The 15,948-nt window shown below is 44.6% G+C and overlaps 1 protein-coding gene across 1 annotated transcript in view; it reads right to left on the minus strand.

Annotated features, from left to right (window-relative positions):
- Positions 1-15,948, minus strand: part of FAM227A (family with sequence similarity 227 member A) — a 100,230-nt gene that overhangs the window by 36,464 nt on the left and 47,818 nt on the right. Inside the window, exons 7-10 of the mRNA XM_073549461.1 lie at positions 15,374-15,472; positions 15,063-15,167; positions 5,704-5,833; positions 2,522-2,617 (exon numbers count right to left, since the gene is read on the minus strand). Of these exons, the coding sequence (XP_073405562.1) occupies positions 2,522-2,617; positions 5,704-5,833; positions 15,063-15,167; positions 15,374-15,472 (430 nt within the window). The remainder of the gene's footprint in view (positions 1-2,521; positions 2,618-5,703; positions 5,834-15,062; positions 15,168-15,373; positions 15,473-15,948) is intronic.

Genomic DNA, 15,948 nt, shown 5'->3' on the forward strand with positions numbered 1-15,948 from the left:
CTATAACCTTCCTGATGGCACCACGAGCGTGAGAAAATTCTCGCGGTGACATCAGACAGGTTATGGGTAGAGATTGGCCAACACCTGGATGTTTGGGTCCGGAGGATTTGGCCGCACAGTTAGGAAATGTTCGGGTTTGGGTACTAGAACAGAACTCAGACCCAAAACTGAACCCGGACCCCATTCACTTAAATGGGTAGGTCCAAACATCCAGTTTGCCATGCTGTTATGTGCATGACAGCGCGGCAAACACAGCTTCTGATCGGCGGTAAAATTATCACTGCTGGTCAGACAGCCACGGTTCCCACACTGTCAAAAGACATTGTGAGCCAGCAGTTGTGACAGTAGGTATAACATTTACCTCCGGTAACTGTTGTCAGCTGACTGGACTACTGCTCTTATCAGCCGACGCCTGCTGCCGCCAATATCAGTGAGAGCAGGAGTGGCCTGCACTGTAAATAAATAAAAAAAATCTGTGTGGGTTCCCTTGTATTTTTGATAACCAGCCAAGCAAAACTCAGCTGGGGGCTGCAACCCTCAGCTGTCAGCAACCCTGGTTATCAAGAATAGAGGGGTCCCTAAGCTGTATTTTTTAATTATTTAAATAAATTTAAAAAAACAGCGTGGGGTCCCCCCATTTTTGACAACCAGCCTTACTAAAGCAGACAGCTGGGAGCTGGTATTTTCAGGCTGGTAAGGAGCCATGGATATTGCCTCCCCCCAGCCTAAAACTAGCAGCCCGCAGCCTCCTCAAAAGACTTTCTCACAGTGCTAGCGGGGAACTCACGATGTCAACGCAGTTCAGCCCGGCTGGGTACACAGCCTGAGTGAATGCCAGTAACCTCGATGACGTCACTAGTCACTGATGCTGCGCTTGCAGCACCTCATTCTCCAGTGGTTTTCAGCCAGGACAGTCGCATCTTGGCACAATCCAGGTTGAAAACTGTTCAGCCCCCAGACATGGATTACTGCGTAGGACAGAATGACTGATGGGTGAGGGATATTATTGTTTTTTTATTTTACTTCTCTTGCAGGGGACAATGGCTTCACTGAAATAGTCTATGCTGTAAATTTGGTTTAATTAAGATTTATTAAAGGAGTCTGTGTCATTCTTTCAATTAAAAGACTTTATTCTGGGTGTCTGTTTTTATACAATATGACTATGATATTAGTAATGGGGACATCTTATAGACTCCTATCCATTACTAACCTCTGGGCTTGATGTCACATGACAATACAAAGGTGACATCAACCCCCCCAACTGTTACCCCACTTGCTACCGCATCAGGGCAAGTGGGAAGAGTGAGGCTAAGTGCCAGAATTGGTACATCTTCTAGATGCACCTTTTCTGGGGTGGCTGAGAGCTGATGTTTTTAGCCTGGGGGGAGGCCAATATTCATGGCCCCTTCCTAGGCTATTAATATCAGCCCACAGATATCTGCCTAGCCTTTGCTGGCGATTAATTATAGGGGGACACTACGTCTTTTTTTGGGGGGTCACTCATTTTAATAGCCAGTAAAAGCTAATTATACAGCTGTGAGCTGATATTAATAGCCTGGGAAGCACTATAGGTATTACCCCCCTTCCCAGGCTATAACCATCATCCTCTAGCTTTCCCTCTGCTGGTTGCTGTCAGCTGATACTAATAGCCTGGGAAGCGCCATATGTATTACCCCCCTTCTCAGGCTATAACCATCATCCTCTAGCTTTTCCTCTGCTGGTTAAGAAAATTAGGCAGGAGCCCACGCCACTTTTTTCAGAAAATTATTCTTTTAATTAAATACATGTACAGTAAGCTCCACACGCACTGTAGTAATTGTATATGTCACTGACATCTATATATCTATTCTATGTGTATATACTGCCTGTAATCCATCTATGCTGTAGAGTTCTGCTGTGATTTTACTGTACATGGCTGCAGAATTGCTCCCTATTCTTCTATGTAATATATAAATATATATATATAATACCGTATGTAGGTCACTGACATCTGTATATCTATCTATTCTATGTGTAAATACTGTATGTAATCTATCTATTCTTTTCTGTCGGGTCACGCTGTGATTTTACTTTACGCGGCTGCAGAATTGACTGCTTCAAAGGACATCGGTGTGTAACAAATTGGACAGCACTCGCATGGTCTGAGTGCTGTGTGATTTTTTTTTTCCAGTCCAATCATATCGTAATCTAGAGGTATGGTTCTACAGGAAGTAGTTTTTGTTTTGCTTTTAATTTTTTTTACTCTGGGGGCAGTAAACGTTATTAGCATGTACACTGCAACACAAGTAAGCTAAAAAAAAACGTATGAAAAAAAACACAACAAAAAATTAAAGTGTGTTAATAATTTAAGAACAGCTGAAAATTTTAATAAACAGCAGATTACAAAAAAGCTTAATTATACAGGCAAACCCAACCAAGAGGATGGGAAAACCCTTTAAACTGTTTGAAAACATTTGTAACTGATATACAAAAATAAGCACTATCCTCCATGCTCTCTCACTTTCCAATAATAAAAGCTCACCTTTCTTTTGCTTTATTTTCATATTTGTGGTGTCATCTTTTGGCTCCAAATTTAAATAGTCCCAAGTGTTATAGACTCTGGATATCGGCCAAATTCCTTTAAATCAGTATTAAAGATACATATACATCATAAAAGTAATATCTTTTGAGATTTCTAAACATACATTTAACGACAGTTAACAGCACTCAGAAGTCCAAAGTGACAATACTTTATGAAGTCTCATTAAGACAGGGACCAGCTTTTATGAGAAACTCGCAGATCAGCACGGACTCATTGATTAACATTGGTGCAAGTGCAATGCGATTTTTTTTTTATCGCATTGCACTAGGCGTATTTATACGCAGATGTGAGCCCTCCTAGACACATATGAAGTTGTAAGTTTTGATTGGGGGACCTGCCACCGGTTTTGACATTTGCAGTCTACATACGGACTGTGAAATATGCTCATGTGACCTCAGGGTACTGGTAGTTTTTATTTTTCGAAATAACTGGTTTACCCATTATACCTATGAGAACATTTTATCTACAGTGGCATGTAAAAGTTTGGGCACCACTAGTCAAATTTACTGATATTGTGAACAGTTAAGCAAGTTGATGATTAAAAAGCCTTAAGTTACAGATGACACATTTCCATTGTATTTTAGGCAAAAATATCTATATAATTTCTTGTTTTACATTTCTAAAATGTACAAAAAGGAAAATGGGCCAATGTAAAAGTTTGGGCACCCTGCATGGTGAGAACCTTATATCACAGCTTGTAAATGCTTTTTGCAGCCAGACAAGAGTCTTTCAATTCTTGTTTGAGGGATTTTCATCCATTCTTCCTTGGAAAATTCTTTCAGTTCTGTAAGATTCCTAGGTCGCCTTGCATGCTCTTCTATTTTGAGGTCTAGCCACCGATTTTCAATGATGTTCAGAGCAGGGGAGTGTGAGGGCCAATGTACAACTTTCAGCTTGTACCTTTTGAGGTCGTCTATTGTGGATTTTGCCGTTTGTTTAGGATCATCATCCAATTGTAGAAGCCATTCTCTTTTCAGCTTTTTTTTTACAGATGGTGTTATGCTTGCATCAAGAATTTGTTGAAATTTCATTGAATCCATTCTTCCCTGTACCCGTGAAATATTCCCTGTGCCATTCACTGCAACACAATCCCAAAGCACGATTGATCCACCCCATGCTTAATGGTTGGCAAGATGTTCTTCTCCTGAAACTCTGTGCCTTTTTTCCTCCACATATAGATTTGATCTTTGTGGCCAAAAAGTTCTATTGCAATCTCATGACCACAGGACTTGTGTCCAAAATGTATCAGGCTTGTTTAGATGTTCCTTTGCATACTTCTGAGGCTTAATTTTATAGTGAGGACTCAGGAGAAGTTTTCTTTTGATGACTCTTCCATGAAGATCATATTTGTGCAGATGTCTCTGAACAGTAGAACAATGTACCACAATTTCAGAGTATGCTACATGTTTCTGACGTTCTTTTGCAATCAAGCAGGGCTTCTGATTTGCCTCTCTAGCAATCCTAAGAGCGGGTCTCACTGAAATTTTGCTTGGTCTTCCAGACCTTATCTTGACCTCAACTGTTCCTGTTAACTGCCATTTCTTAATTACATTCAAACTGAGGAAAGGGCAACTTGAAAACGCTTTGCCATCTTTTTGTAGCCTTCTTGTGCTTTGTGAGCCTCCACCATTTTCATTTTCAGAGTGCTAGGCAGCTTCTTACAAGAACCCATGGCTGCTGTTTTTTTTTTGGCACAAGGTTAGAGGAGGCTGGATTTTTATAAAGCTGGACAATTTTCATCACCTGGCCTTTCCTAATGGTGAACAAGCCATAACCCTAAAGGTACTGTCACACTTAGCGATGCACCAGCGATCCCGACAACGATATGGATCGCTGGTGCATCGCTAAGTGGTCGCTAGTGAGCTGCCACACAGGCAGATCTCACCAGCAACATAGCAGCGGTCGGGGGTCGCTACTTACCTGACAGACGAGGCGATCCTGACGTCATCCCGCCCGCGTCCACGCGTCGCTTGTCTCCACAGCAGATAGCCCAGCAGGAAGCTGACGACGAGAAACAGCGATAACCAGCGGGAGAGCCGGTCGGAGGCAAGTATCACACATAGCGATATCGCTAGCGATATCGTTGCTGCGTCACAAAACCAGTGACGTTATAGCGATATTGCTAGCGATATCGCTTAGGCCTCTTTCACACTTCAGTTTTTTGCATCAGTCAAAATCCGCGAAAAGGACAGATGGCAAATCCGTTTTAGTACTGATGACAACGGATGCCACCTGTCCATTTTTTTGACGGATCCGACAAATGAAGAATTTTAAAGGAATCGCAGCCTGGAAAAGGAGAGAGAGAGAGAGAGAGAATTTCGGGTTAAATGAGGAGGATCAGCCAGAGAAAAAAACGTTGCAAGCTCCGTTTTGAAATCTTTGAGGATGGTGACGGACAGCAACTTTTGGCGGATCCTCAAAAAAAACGGATGCAATGGACAGCAATCCGTCACAATCCGCCATTAATGGAAGTCAATGGGGAAAAAAAACGGATCCTCAAAAGAAAATTGAGGATCCGTTTTTTTCAAAACCTGGCGGATTGTGACTGATTGTAAAAAACTGAAGTGTGAAAGAGGCCTTAGTGTTACGGGGCCTTAACAGGCTAATTAAAGTCTGAAACCTTGGTCAAAGTTATCTAGGCAAACAAATCTCCAAGGGTGCCCAATCGTTTGCATTGGCCCACTTTCCTTTTTGTCATTTTTAAAATGTAAAAGATGAAAAAAATACGGAATACATTTTTTTTTCCTAAAATACAAATGAAATGTGTAATCTTTAACTTTATCTTCAACTTGCTGAGCTTTTCACAACAAAAGTAATTTTGACCAGGGGGGCCCAAACTTTAACATGCCATCCTTTCACATCCTCTGAAGAAAAGTAAAATGATATGGTAAATGACACAGATATCAGGCATGGTGCTCGGAATACGGTACAAATGTAACAAACTTTTTGTCTTCATAAAAAGTCTAGAAATCTTTTAAGAAACCTGCATTACACAGGTGTTGGCTTCACATTCAATGTCCTAATATAATTGCAATAAATAAATCGATCATTTTCACATTTCCTTTTAGTTTTTTTATTTGATAGATACATATAAAGTAAACTGCAAACCCGACATTTCTTACCTCCAAACCATTGCCACAATAGATTACAGAGCTCAGTTTTGAAATCATCTGATTGGAATTGGTGCATCGATTGGGGAAAAGAAAAGCAAAAACTGCTGTATACGGCCTGGCTCAGAACAGATGGGAAAACCTGTTTGGAATGGAAGAATACATTTATACCACGTGCACACATTCAGTATTTGGAGACTGTCATCTAATACCTCAGAGAGCTGAAAGAAAAAATACATGCTCACATGCTGTTGTTACATCACTGGAATGGCGCCGAAGCAGGAGGGGAGTATCCATTTTGGGTTTTTATTTCTATGATGCACTATTACATTTAAGAAGGGGTTGTCCAAGTAGTGGACTACATCTTTATCCCCTTTCTGTCTTGGCTAATTTCCATTTGTGTGTTTTCCTTTCTAAATGGCGAGGAAAAAATCAGAAATTAAAAAAAAAATTAGCTTTTGTCTCCATTTTCGAAAGACCTGTAACATTTTTAATTTTTGGTCTAAGGGGCTGTCTGATAGTTTATTTTTTGCACCCTGAGATAACTTTTTTATTAACACCATTTTGGAGTACAATACAAAAAATACAATATTTTTTTTTATCACCGCTTATTGCAATTTTATGCAATGTTACAGTGAACGAAAAAAATCTTAATTCTGGCATTCCAATTTGTTTTCTCATTATGCCATTTATGAATTGGATTAATTAATTTTATATATTGATAGATTTGACTATTTAAGGACATATTGATACCACATATTTGTATGTTTTCATTTCTTTATTTTTAACAGCGCAAAATGGGCGTGATCTGAGCATAATAAATATATATATATACATTATATATATACTTTTTTTATAAATACTTTTTATTTTACTTTTTACTGTATTTGTTGATCCCCTTAGGGGACTTGAACCTGCAATCGTCTCATCGCTTTTGCTATGTACAGTAATACCACAGTGTTGCTGCATATAGCAGAAATCACTGTCTCCTGTGAACATCAGCTAGAAGCTAGCATTCATAGGAGTGACGTCATTACAAGCACACGGGGCTTCAGCAGACCCCCGGCCATCATGGCACCACACCGGCGCTCTGCAATCACATCACAAGGCACTAAAGGGAGTACGAAATGAGGCATCTCCCTGCTGCTGCATTGTAAATGGCACCGTCAGAGATTAACAATGGTATTTACAGGTTAGCAGTCGCTGGTGTAGTTCTGCTGCACGCAAGGCTGTTAGATACAGATGATTGCTGAGTATTAGAGCCATCATCTGCTGGGAAAGATGCAGGCTCAGTTCCTGGACCCACATCAAACTAGAGGATCTGGCATACGACGTAACTTGTTGTCATGTCAGTAACGGGTTAAAGGGGTATTCCTATCTCCAACATCCTATCCCAATATTTAGCAGGTGTAATAATAATAATATTAACAAACACCTCCAATTATAAATGTAGTATAGAATTTTCTGATTTACTATGTCTCTTTCCTCATGTGCAGGCATTGCAGGACCTTAGGTATCCATGGTTATGACCACTACCATCTAGCTAGCTGTCAGTATATCAATGTTAGTAACCATGGATACCTAAGGTCCTGCAATGCCTGCACATTAAGAAAAAATAGCGAATCAGAAAAATTATATACTACATTTCTAATTGAAGGCGTTTGCTATTATTATTATTCTTATTACACCTCCTACATAGTGGGATAGGATCTTGGAGATAAGAATACCTCTTTAAGTTTTAAGCCAATAAAATGCCATTAGACTTATGTTTGATTTAAAGAGTAACTGTTTTCATTTTTATTTCATAAGTTAATAGCAAACATGAAAATAAGCAACTTTGCAATATATCTTATCAAACAAATCAGTTTCTTTCTCATCCAGGACTGATCATTAATTTTCAAAATTCTCATTCCATGGTAAAATGTGTTTTGAGTGAAGCCAGAGTAATACATTACTGAGATAGAATCTTATAAAAATCAACTGTCGTCTATCTCAGCAATGTAATAATCAGTCTTCACTGAAGACAAAATTTACCTGGGAATTGACATCTTTGAGAAGGAAACATCAGTCTAAGAGGAGAAAGAAGAAGATCTAGATCTCTCTGATAATACATACTGTATATACTCGAGTATAAGCCGACCCAAGTATAAGCCGAGGCCCCTAATTTTGCCACAAAAAAACTGGGAAAACTTATTGACTCGAGTATAAGCCGAGGGTGGTGCTGCATAAGAGTTAATGGTGGTCCAAAAAGTTGCTCCATAGATAAATACCCCCCATAAAATGCTGCACAAGAGATAATGGTGGACCAAGAATATGCTCCATAGATAAATACCCCCATATATTGCTACTGCTGCTATTGAAAAAAAAAATAAAAAATTACATACTCACCTCTCGTCGCTGGGGGTCATGTGCCAGGGTCACCGCTGGCTCAGGCCCCTGGCACTAGCGATATTTACTGGTCCCCGCTCCATCGCTGCACGTCGCTCTGTCTCCCGGGTCTCTGCAGTGGCGTTCAGCAGAGGGCGCGTACTGACTACGTCATCGCGCCCTCTGCTGAACGTCACAGAGGACGCGGAGGACAGAGCGGCCGCAGCGATGGAACGGGGACTGGTGAATATGGCTCCCCCGTCATACTCACCCCCTCCTGGCGCACGGTCTCTGCAGCCCCTCTTCTCCCATGGTCTCGGCGCCGCAGGTCTTCCAGGTTTCAGCGGTCACTTGGTACCACTCATTAAAGTCATGAATATGCGCATATTCATGACTTTAATGAGCGGTACCACGTGACCACTGAATGCAGGAAGAGCTGCGGCACCGAGACCATAGGAGAAGAGGGGCTGCAGAGACCGTGTGCCAGGAGGGGGTGAGTATGGTCTCTGACACCCCGCTTCCCCTCCCCCGCTGACCCCCGTAAATGACTCGAGTATAAGCCGAGAGGGGGACTTTCAGCCCCAAAAAATGGGCTGAAAATCTCGGCTTATACTCCAGTATGTACGGTATGTGGCAGGGCTAAGGGTCGTGTAATTGATGGGAGATATGTGTCTCATAAATGGCTTATCCATAATGTAAGGCAGAAGTAAAGCATAACAGATATTGTTATTGTTTTTGTTTGAAGGACCTGTGGTGAGGTCACAGTCAGGTGACCAGTCAGCTGCTGGGAACGTGGGTGTGGCTACAGCCTTATAATGTGACCTGCTCCTGAACCAGGGAGCTGTGTGTGGGGAGGACTAAACCTCCCATGTGTGCTGAGACTCCTGCTCTGAGTCTACAACTACGGACGTTGTGTTATTTTGCCTGAGCTAAAAGGCTATTTGTTTGCTGTTACGTTGCCTTGTGCGTTTATGCCGTGAATAAACTGCAAGCACTGTGGAAGAACCTGTCTCACATTTGTCTCCCGCTGCACCTAAGCGAGTCACATCCCCACAATTGGTGGTACACGTGCGGGCAGCGGTCCCAGCAGAGACTTGAGACAGTTGCTGCATGTCCTGGGTGAAGTTTGCAGCGGGGCAACAAGCATTGCCTGGAATCATGGAGGACCTCATGAAACACCTGGTCCAGTCCCAGGCACTGCAGCAGGAAACCAACAAGCTGTTGTTACAGCAGATCCAGCAAAGCCAGCAGGAGCAGCGGCAGCAGTTCCAGCAAAGCCAGCAGGAACAACGGCAGCAGATGCAGCTTCTGGCAACCGCCATCCAGGAGGGCAGGACGAGCGCCCCAACCCCAGGTCGGGCTGATGCCACCGACGTCGAGAAGGCGGTAAGACGCGCATTACAAAAAATGACCCCTGAGGATGATGTGGAGGCCTTCCTGACGGTGTTTGAGAGGGTGGCTGAGAGGGAAAAACTTCAGCCAGAGCGGTGGGCGGAGGTACTGGCCCCTTACCTAACGGGGGAGCCCCAGAAGGCGTACTTTGACCTGACGGTACAAGATGCCAGAGAGTATCCCAAATTAAAAGCGGAAATTCTCGCCCGCTTGGGGGTAACAATGACTACCAGGGCACAGAGAGTGCATCGTTGGGCCTATCACCGGGACAAACCCCCGCGCTCCCAAATGTTTGACCTGTTGCACCTGGTCCAGAAATGGCTGCAGCCAGAGTCGGCTTCCCCTGCACAGATGGTAGAGCGAGTTGTGATGGATCGGTTTGTGCATTCTCTGCCGAGACCTCTACAGACTTGGGTTGCCCAGGGTGATCCCCAAAATGCTGATGAAATGGTTGGGCTGGTCGAGAGATACCAGGGGATGGAAGGTTCCTTGGGGAAGCAGCCCATTCCATATTGGGGGTCCCAGCAGGGGGCGGTGTCACAAAAAGGGGTGGTGCGTCCAAGGTCAAAAGGGGCGGGGGAGGCGGTGCCCAAGGTCCCCTCGGGTGTTATTTGCTGGAAGTGTCATGGGCCAGGACATATAGCGGCCCGTTGTCCCCAGACCACCGAGCAGATGGACTGCAGCATGGGACGCCGTAGTTCATACTACGCATATCCAGCTTGCAGTGTGAACTCGCTACCTAACAAGGGGCCACAAGCGTGTCCCGTGAAGGTGAACGGTCGAGCAGTAATGGCGCTTCTGGACTCCGGGAGCTTGGTGACCCTTGTGAGGGCCAGTTTTCCTCTAAACATACTCCCGGGTAAAAAGATTGGTGTTCGGTGCATACATGGCGATGCAAAGGACTACCCTATGGCTAGGGTGAAGATTGAAACGGCGCATGGCACCGAGTCGCATGAAGTTGGCGTTGTTCGAGACTTGTTGCATCCCATAATTATTGGCCGGGATTTCTGTCTGTTTTGGGATCTGTGGGGGATGGGTTCTGAGTGTGCTAGCAAGAGCAGGGAACCAATCCACCCCACTGAGGTATCGCCACCACCAGAGGCAGACGAGTTCCCTTTATGTGTCCTTGTTGGGGATGAAGAGGAAGGGTCCCCTGTACCTGACATCCCGGAGTTAGGGGTGGCCGGGGAGAATTTTGGGACTGCCCAACATAGGGACCCCACACTAAGGGAAGCCTTTAACAATGTCACCGTCATTAATGGGGTTGCACAAGAGCCGGGAGCAGACACAAGGTTTCCCCATTTTATGTTGAGTGGGGAATTGTTGTACCGGGTCACGAAAATAAGGGAGGAGGTGGCAGAGCAGTTAATAGTACCAGGCCCCTATAGACGAAAAGTGTTGGACATGGCCCATTCACACATCTTGGGGGGACACCTGGGGGTGGAAAAAACCCAGGAACGGATTGTACAGAGGTTCTATTGGCCTGGGTGTCACCGGGAAGTAGTAAACTATTGCAGGTCCTGCCCGACATGTCAGTTAACTGCCCCCACATCTCATTTTCGGAACCCTCTTGTGCCACTGCCCATTATTGAGGTGCCATTTGAGAGAATTGCCATGGACTTGGTCGGTCCCTTAGTTAAATCAGCTCGGGGCCATCAGTATATATTAGTCATCCTGGACTATGCCACACGCTATCCTGAGGCCATTCCCCTGAGAAACTCCTCCGCGAAGAGTATAGCCCGTGAGCTGGTCCATGTGTTTTCCCGGACGGGTTTGCCGAAGGAGATCCTGACCGACCAGGGGACACCTTTTATGAGCAAGGTGATGAGAGAATTGTGCAGAGTCTTGCAAATTTCCCAGCTGAGGACTTCAGTGTACCATCCACAGTCAGATGGCCTTGTTGAGAGGTTTAACAAGACCCTGAAGAGCATGCTGAGAAAAGTCATAGAGGAAGATGGTAGAGACTGGGATTGTCTCTTACCGTATTTACTGTTTTCTATCCGTGAAGTTCCCCAGGCCTCCACGGGGTTCTCCCCCTTCGAGCTTCTGTACGGCCGGCATCCGCGAGGTCTCCTAGATATAGCCAAGGAAACCTGGGAAGCCGAAGTCACGCCCCACAGAAGCGTCATTGAGCATGTGGCACTGATGCAGCAGAGGGTGGCGAAGGTGATGCCCATTGTTAAAGAACATCTCCGCCAGGCACAAGAGGCTCAGGCCAGGGTCTACAACCGGTCAGCCAGAGTGAGGCAGTTCAATCCGGGAAACCGAGTTCTCGTGCTAATACCGACGGTGGAAAGTAAGTTCTTGGCCAAGTGGCAAGGGCCATATGAGGTGGTGGAGAAACTGGGAGACGTAAACTACAAGATCCACCAACCCGGAAGACGGAAGCCATACCAGGTTTACCATGTTAACCTTATCAAGCCGTGGCAAGATAGAGAGCCAGCGGTAACTCCGTGCTTGCTGGGCAACCTAGAAGGGGAGGTTGGAGCCGTTACCATAGCGGAGACTCTATCGAAGGCCCAGAAGCAGCAGTGCCGGGAGTTACTCCAGAAAAACCGCGACCTGTTCTCAGAGTTGCCGGGGTGCACGAAGGTGGTGGAGCACGAAATTCTGACCGAGCCACATGTGCGGGTGAACGTGAAACCATATCGTATTCCTGAGGCCCGGCGAGAGGTAATCTCCAAGGAGGTGCAGCGTATGTTGAAGCTCGGGGTCATTGAGGAATCCAAGAGCGGCTGGTCGAGCCCAATTGTCCTGGTCCCAAAACCTGATGGTGAATGGAGGTTCTGCAACGATTACCGGAAGCTGAATGAGGTCTCCAAGTTCGACGCTTATCCCATGCCACGCGTTGATGAGCTCATCGAGAGACTTGGACCTGCCAGGTACATAACCACTTTGGATCTGACCAAGGGATATTGGCAGATCCCCATGGCACAGGAAGCCAAGGAGAAGACGGCATTCTCCACACCAGACGGGTGCTTCCAGTATGTCCGGATGCCGTTTGGCCTACAGGGAGCTCCAGCAACCTTCCAGAGGGCGATGGATAGAATCCTTGCACCTCATAAGCTATACGCTGCCGCATACCTGGATGATATCGTCATCTTTACCCCGGACTGGGAGACTCACCTGGAAAAGGTCCAAGCAGTGTTTGATGCTCTAAGAGAGGCGGGGTTTACAATAAACCCGAAGAAGTGTGCCTTGGGGAGAGAAGAAGCCAAGTACCTCGGATATGTAGTGGGGCGTGGCGAGATCAAACCCCAAATCAATAAAGTGGAGGCAATTCAAACATGGCCGAGACCTCTGTCAAAGAAGCAAGTTAAAGCCTTCCTGGGGATTGTGGGATATTACAGGAGGTTTATCCCAAACTTCGCCACAATGGCTGCACCTCTAACTGATCTGCTTAAAGGGACAAAGTCAGTGATGGTCAGCTGGTCCGAAGAAGCAGAGTCAGCCTTCCAAGAAATGAAGGGAGCTCTTTGTAAGCAGCCCGTTTTGGTGGCCCCAGACTTTAAACGTGAATTTGTCCTCCAGACAGATGCCTCAGATGTCGGGGTAGGTGCAGTCCTTTCCCAAGAGATACGTGGGGAGGAGCATCCTGTTCTCTACTTGAGTAGGAAGTTGACTTCTTGTGAGAGAAATTACTCAGTTGTAGAGAAGGAGTGTTTGGCCATAAAATGGGCAGTGGACACATTACGGTACTACCTGGTGGGACGGAAGTTTAGGTTAATATCCGACCATGCCCCACTCAGGTGGATGAGGGAAACCAAGGGCAAGAATGCTAGGGTCACCCGCTGGTTCTTAGCCCTACAAGACTTCAGTTTCCATGTAGAGCATAGGGCCGGGAAGCTACATGGTAATGCCGATGCCCTCTCCAGAATCCCTTGCCTGGTAGGTGAAAGTGCCAAGCCCCACGGCTTTAGGCAGAGGGGGGAGGTATGTGGCAGGGCTAAGGGTCGTGTAATTGATGGGAGATATGTGTCTCATAAATGGCTTATCTCCATAATGTAAGGCAGAAGTAAAGCATAACAGATATTGTTATTGTTTTTGTTTGAAGGACCTGTGGTGAGGTCACAGTCAGGTGACCAGTCAGCTGCTGGGAACGTGGGTGTGGCTACAGCCTTATAATGTGACCTGCTCCTGAACCAGGGAGCTGTGTGTGGGGAGGACTAAACCTCCCATGTGTGCTGAGACTCCTGCTCTGAGTCTACAACTACGGACGTTGTGTTATTTTGCCTGAGCTAAAAGGCTATTTGTTTGCTGTTACGTTGCCTTGTGCGTTTATGCCGTGAATAAACTGCAAGCACTGTGGAAGAACCTGTCTCACATTTGTCTCCCGCTGCACCTAAGCGAGTCACATCCCCACAGGTATTACAAAGTTGCTCATTTAAATGTGTACTATTAATTTATGAAATAAAAATTAAAAGTCCAGTTACACTTTAACCCCTTTCCGACATCGGTAGTTAAATGCTGCTGTCAATTTCTGACAGTGACATTGAACTCGTGCTTACCGGAAGTGCGCAGTTTTTCCCGCCCAACGGTAACCCGTCACATGATCGCGGGTCACCGATGGGTTGGCATTACAACCAGAGGTCTCCTTGCAGACGTTTATGGTTGTCATTGATGAACTGCTATGAGCGCTGTCAATCTCTGACAGCCGCATTTAATTTGCGCTTACCAGAAGCGCTCATAGCAAGTAAGCATTTCTGCTACACACAGGTGATCACACAGGTGATCCAAGTACTGCAGCTTCTAGTCTCCCATGGAAACTATTGAAGCATGCAAAAAGTAGAAAAACAAATTTTAAAAAATATTAAAAAAATATAAAAGTTCAAATCACCCACCCCTTTTGCCCCATTCAAAATAAAAATATAAAAGATTCAAATATACACATATTTGGTATCGCCGTGTTCAGAATCCCCCGAGCAATCCATAAAAAACAAGAATTAACCCGATCGCTAAACGGCGCAACGAGAAAAAAAATTCAAAACACCAGAATTACGTTTTTTTGGTCGCCGCTACATTGCAATAACGGACTATCAAAAGATTGTATCTACACCAAAATAGTATAAATAAAACGTCAGCTCGGCGCACAAAAAAAATACCCAACCCGAGATCACAAAAAAACAAAGACGCTATTGGTCTCGGAAAATGGCACAATTTTTTTTTTTGACAAATTTTGGAATTTTTTTTACCACTTAAATAAAAAAGAACCTAGACATGTTTGGTGTCTATGAACTCGTAATGACCTGGAGAATCATAATGGCAGGTGAGTTTTAGCATTTAGAGAACATGGTAAAAAAGAAAAAAATGTGGAATTGCACTTATTTTTGCAATTTCACCACACTTGGATTTTTTGCTCCCACTTTCCAGTACAGGATATGTTAAAACCAATGGTGTCCTTCAAAAGTACAACTTGTCCCGCAAAAAACAAGCCCTCACATGGCCATTTTGACAAAAAAATAAAAAAAAGTTATAGCTCTGGGAAGAAGGGAAAGAAAAAACGAAAACGCAAAAACTGAAATACCTCTGGTCGTTAAGGGGTTAAGTCATCAATAGGCTAGTGATATAATGGCGCATTAGTCAATGATTTGTCACCAACAACACAGACTTACATTAAGGAAAGCATCCCCATGATAAGAACCTTGACACAAGATAAGCAACTGGATGTAGCTCTCCGCAACCCGGTCAAACAGCGTACTTTGGCATTCTGCATCGGGCTACAAAAACATGTTTAATCACACACTACAAGCTAATCATGCCAACAAAATATGATAACTTTTTAAAAAGTTTTGTTTCACAACAATCAAGAGAGTTGTCCGGTACTTTTTATTGATGGCCTATCCTTAGGCCACGTTCACACGCAACTTATAATATTTGTAACACATTTGCTTTGTAACATGTATATGCGATGTTCAAACCTTACTATGTATCTGTCTAGAAAGATCCACCAATAGCAGTCCAGAAGGATTTTCTGGAAGACAGGAGTAGTAAGAATTCGATGCAGTTCCCTGGTGGAGCAAATCTGGTGATAGGAAGGCAAATATCAGGCTTAAAATTAATTTTTAGTTTCTCCAAACAATTAACAGATTAGCCTAGGTTCACATAGTGTTCAGAGTTCCTTTTTTCTGCTGTATTACAGAAAAATGGAACTCCTCGTGGAAATGTCACATGACACAACAGTGCCAGATCGGCGCTATTGACTATAAAGGGCCTATGATGCTTCAGTCATGGTGTCCGACACCTCTGGCAGCAGCTTGTGTCCCCTTTAGGCTGTGTGCACACGCTGCGGATTAGGTGCGGATTCATCTGCGCGGATTTTGTAAAATCCGCAGGTGAAACCGCAGGTCAAAAGACCTGCGGATTGCTCTGCGGTTTGGCCCTGCGGTTTTTCATCTCCTCAATGGAGGAGATGGCAAACCGCAGGGGAATCCGCAGAAAGAATTGACATGTCACTTCTTTCTGCGGATTGAAAACCGCAGATAATCCGCGCGGAAAATT

This window comes from Dendrobates tinctorius, unplaced genomic scaffold, assembly GCF_039654945.1.
Source record: "Dendrobates tinctorius isolate UK_male_01 unplaced genomic scaffold, ASM3965494v1 ptg000159l, whole genome shotgun sequence".
NCBI classification, from domain to species: domain Eukaryota; kingdom Metazoa; phylum Chordata; class Amphibia; order Anura; family Dendrobatidae; genus Dendrobates; species Dendrobates tinctorius.